Source organism: Cicer arietinum, chromosome 2 (genome assembly GCF_000331145.2).
Source record: "Cicer arietinum cultivar CDC Frontier isolate Library 1 chromosome 2, Cicar.CDCFrontier_v2.0, whole genome shotgun sequence".
NCBI lineage: Eukaryota > Viridiplantae > Streptophyta > Magnoliopsida > Fabales > Fabaceae > Cicer > Cicer arietinum.
Window position 1 is genome coordinate 1,481,264 of NC_021161.2, and position 3,338 is coordinate 1,484,601.

Consider the following 3,338-nt stretch of genomic DNA (forward strand, 5'->3'; position numbering starts at 1 on the left):
TTACAAAATAGTTCCAATTTATTTTCTAATTTTATCAAACTTACAAAAAAAAATGTATATCTATATACATTAGTGCATATGACACAATTTTAAAGATTTTGGAGTTCTGTTCTAATCTTAAAAATTGAGTCTCAAATAAAAATTGCAATTTTATAATTAATAAAAAAATTTATAAAATAAATTTTAGTTTCTATACACATACAATCTACATGAGGCACCCTACACATATCAATATACATGATGCACTCTACACATACCAATCTAACAAATTTTAGTTTCTAAAGGCATACCAATCTAATGCATATCATTTACTAACAACATCTCCAATTAGGTTTTTCTTTTGCTTCATTCATTCTTTCATCATATATGTTTTCATAGTTCTTTCTGTCTATTGGTTCATTTTTGAAAGAAAAAAAAATAGAACCAAATCCTATATATATTTCTCTTTGAAATATATTAAACTTTTCAAACTTTAAGACATGAAGAATATAGGGTTACCACAACTAAGCCAAAACATAATTGCCCAAAAGAAAAAGCTTTGGTCAATTCTGTCTAGCTTAATGTTTCTGTATGGCATATATGAGACATTCGTCCCACATCACTTTCATAAACATGTTAGAAAATACATTCAAAAATTCATTGGCTTCATGTCCCCTTACATGCATATAACCTTCCCTGAGTCTGTATCACGACAGTGCCTCCAACGCAGCGACGCTTACTCATGCATCCTAACATATCTCAGTGCAAATTCATTGGAAAATTCCAAAAGACTTAAAGCTGAAGTTGTTGCAAATAGCCAAACTCCACTTGTCCTTACAATGGAGGACGCTGAAGAGATTGAAGATAAATTCCAAGGGGTAAAAGTTTGGTGGTTTTCTCATAACACTCCTAATGATTCAAATGATAAAATATATTTAACACTAACTTTCCATAAAAATTACCGTGAACTCATCACTACCTCTTATATCAAACATGTGTTGGAAGAAGGAAAAGCTATTAAATTGAAGAACAGGAAGCTTAAGCTTTACACAAACAACCCTAGCAATGATTGGTGGAAACCAAGAAGCAGCAAGTGGAGCCAAACAACTTTTGAACACCCTGCAACATTTGAAACACTTGCTATGGACCAAGAGAAGAAAGAAGAGATTATAGATGATCTTATTAAGTTCAAATCAGGAAAAGATTACTATGCTAAAGTTGGAAAGGCTTGGAAACGTGGTTATCTACTTTATGGACCGCCAGGAACTGGAAAATCTACTATGATATCTGCTATTGCTAATTTTATGAACTATAATGTTTATGATCTTGAGCTAACAACTATCAAGGATAACAATGAGTTGAAAAGACTTTTGATTGCGACGTCGAGCCAATCCATTATTGTAATTGAGGACATTGATTGTTCTATTGATCTCACTGGCCAAAGGACAAAGGATGAGAAGGAAGACAAAGATGGTAATGGTAAAGAAAGTAATGTAACTCTTTCTGGTTTGTTGAATTTTATTGATGGAATTTGGTCTGCATGTGGAAGTGAGAGGATCATAATTTTCACAACAAATTTTGTGGACAAACTTGATCCTGCTCTTATTAGGAGGGGAAGGATGGATAAGCATATTGAAATGTCTTATTGTAGCTATCAAGCTTTCAAGGTTCTTGCAAAGAACTATTGGGATAATGATTCTGATCATGTTTTGTTTCCAATTATTCAAAAATTATTGGGAGAGGTCAATATGTCTCCTGCTGATGTTGCTGAGAATTTGATGCCAAAGTCAATTACTGATCATTTTGGGACTCGCTTGGAGAATCTAATTAAATCTCTTGAGAGAGCAAAGGAAAAAACAGAAAAGAGAGATAAGGAAGCTGAGATGGAACAATGCCTCGAGGAATCATCAGTGTAAGACAATATCATCATTGTCATAATAGTCATTAACATCATCAATTCAGATGGCATGAATGATTTAATAGAATTTTAAAACAATATTTCATCATCAGTCACAGAAATCATCAACATTTAAAGAAAAACAGAATCATCAATATAACGTACATTGTACACATGGCAACCCAACCCTATATTCTCTAAGAAATTAAACATTTCAAAGTAAGGAATGAAGAAAACAAGGTCACCACTAGTCTCACAGATACTAGCCCAAAAATTTTTGTATGGCATGTATGAATTTTTTTCCCATTTCAGCTTCATAGGTTTGTTCAAAAATACGCTCTAAAAATCACAGGAAGGGGATTTGGTAAGCATCTGGAGGCGAGAGAATCATAATTTTCACAACCAATTTTGTGGACAAACTGTTGAGATTTATTTCATAACTGTCTTTTTACCAAGTTTAGAAGGTTGTTAGTTAGTTATGACTGTTAGTTAGTTACCTTTGGATAAATGGCTTTTGAAGCAATTGTGTAATACATATAAAAGGAACACTTTGTAAAGTGAACAATTCAATAAAAACCAGAATCATCTTATTCATTTCTTCTTCTCCTTCCTTTCTGTTTTCTGCTGTTTTTGTCGCGCAAGCTTTGACTGTGTGCATCACAGTCCTCTGGTTCCAACACAAACTTGATCTTGCTCTTATTAGGAAAGGAGGATGGATAAGCATAATGAAATGTCCTATTGTAGCTATCATGCTTTTAAGGTGCTTGCAAAAAACTATTTGGATATTGATTCTAATGTTGATTTATTTCCAATTATTGAAAAGTTGTCGGGAGAGGTTAATATGACACCTTCTGATGTTGCTGAGTCTCTGATGCCAAAGTCCAACACAGAAGATTTTGAGGCTTGCTTGAAGAATCTAATTCAATCTCTTGAGAGTGTAAAGAAAAAGGAAGAGGAGGAGGCAAAGAAAAAGGAAGTTCAGCTGAAGGCAATGAAGGCTAATGGAAAATCTGCAGAAGAAGTGAAGGACAATGGTGCCATCTATTAGTTTGGATATGGTTAAGATAAAACAGCCCAGATTCACTGTGTCGGAGTTCCACTGCACCGTAGAAACCCGTTCTAGAATTACACCCTCAATATGGCAGTTTAAGCCACTCTCAATATGACAATTAAAGTCACTCTCAATATGGTACTATGACCATTCATAACTACGGTATAATAACCGCTCAAAAAGACAAAAAAAACGAATGGACTACGGCATAATAACCGCTCTAAAAACAACGTGATTACGACATAGCAACCGCTCTAAAAACAAAAGAACTACGGCATAACAACCGCTCAAAAAACTGAAAGAATTACGGCATAACAACCGCTCTAAAACCGAAGGGACTGCGGCATAATAACCGCTCTAAAACCGAAGGGACTGCGGCATAATAACCGCTCTAAAACCGAAGGGACTGCG

At 34.5% G+C, this 3,338-nt stretch overlaps 1 protein-coding gene across 1 annotated transcript; it reads left to right on the forward strand.

Moving 5' to 3' along the window:
* Positions 1-572: 572 nt before the first annotated feature.
* Positions 573-1,895, forward strand: LOC101489360 (AAA-ATPase At3g28540-like). The gene has a single exon (XM_012712634.3). It carries the CDS (start codon positions 648-650, stop codon positions 1,893-1,895), a length of 1,248 nt encoding a protein of 415 aa, XP_012568088.3. The 5' UTR covers positions 573-647.
* The last annotated feature ends 1,443 nt before the right edge of the window (positions 1,896-3,338 follow it).

What these genes read in the sequence shown, in the direction of transcription:
- LOC101489360 (XM_012712634.3), top strand. Translation starts at nt 648, where the DNA reads ATGTCCCCTTACATGCATATAACCTTCCCTGAGTCTGTATCACGACAG.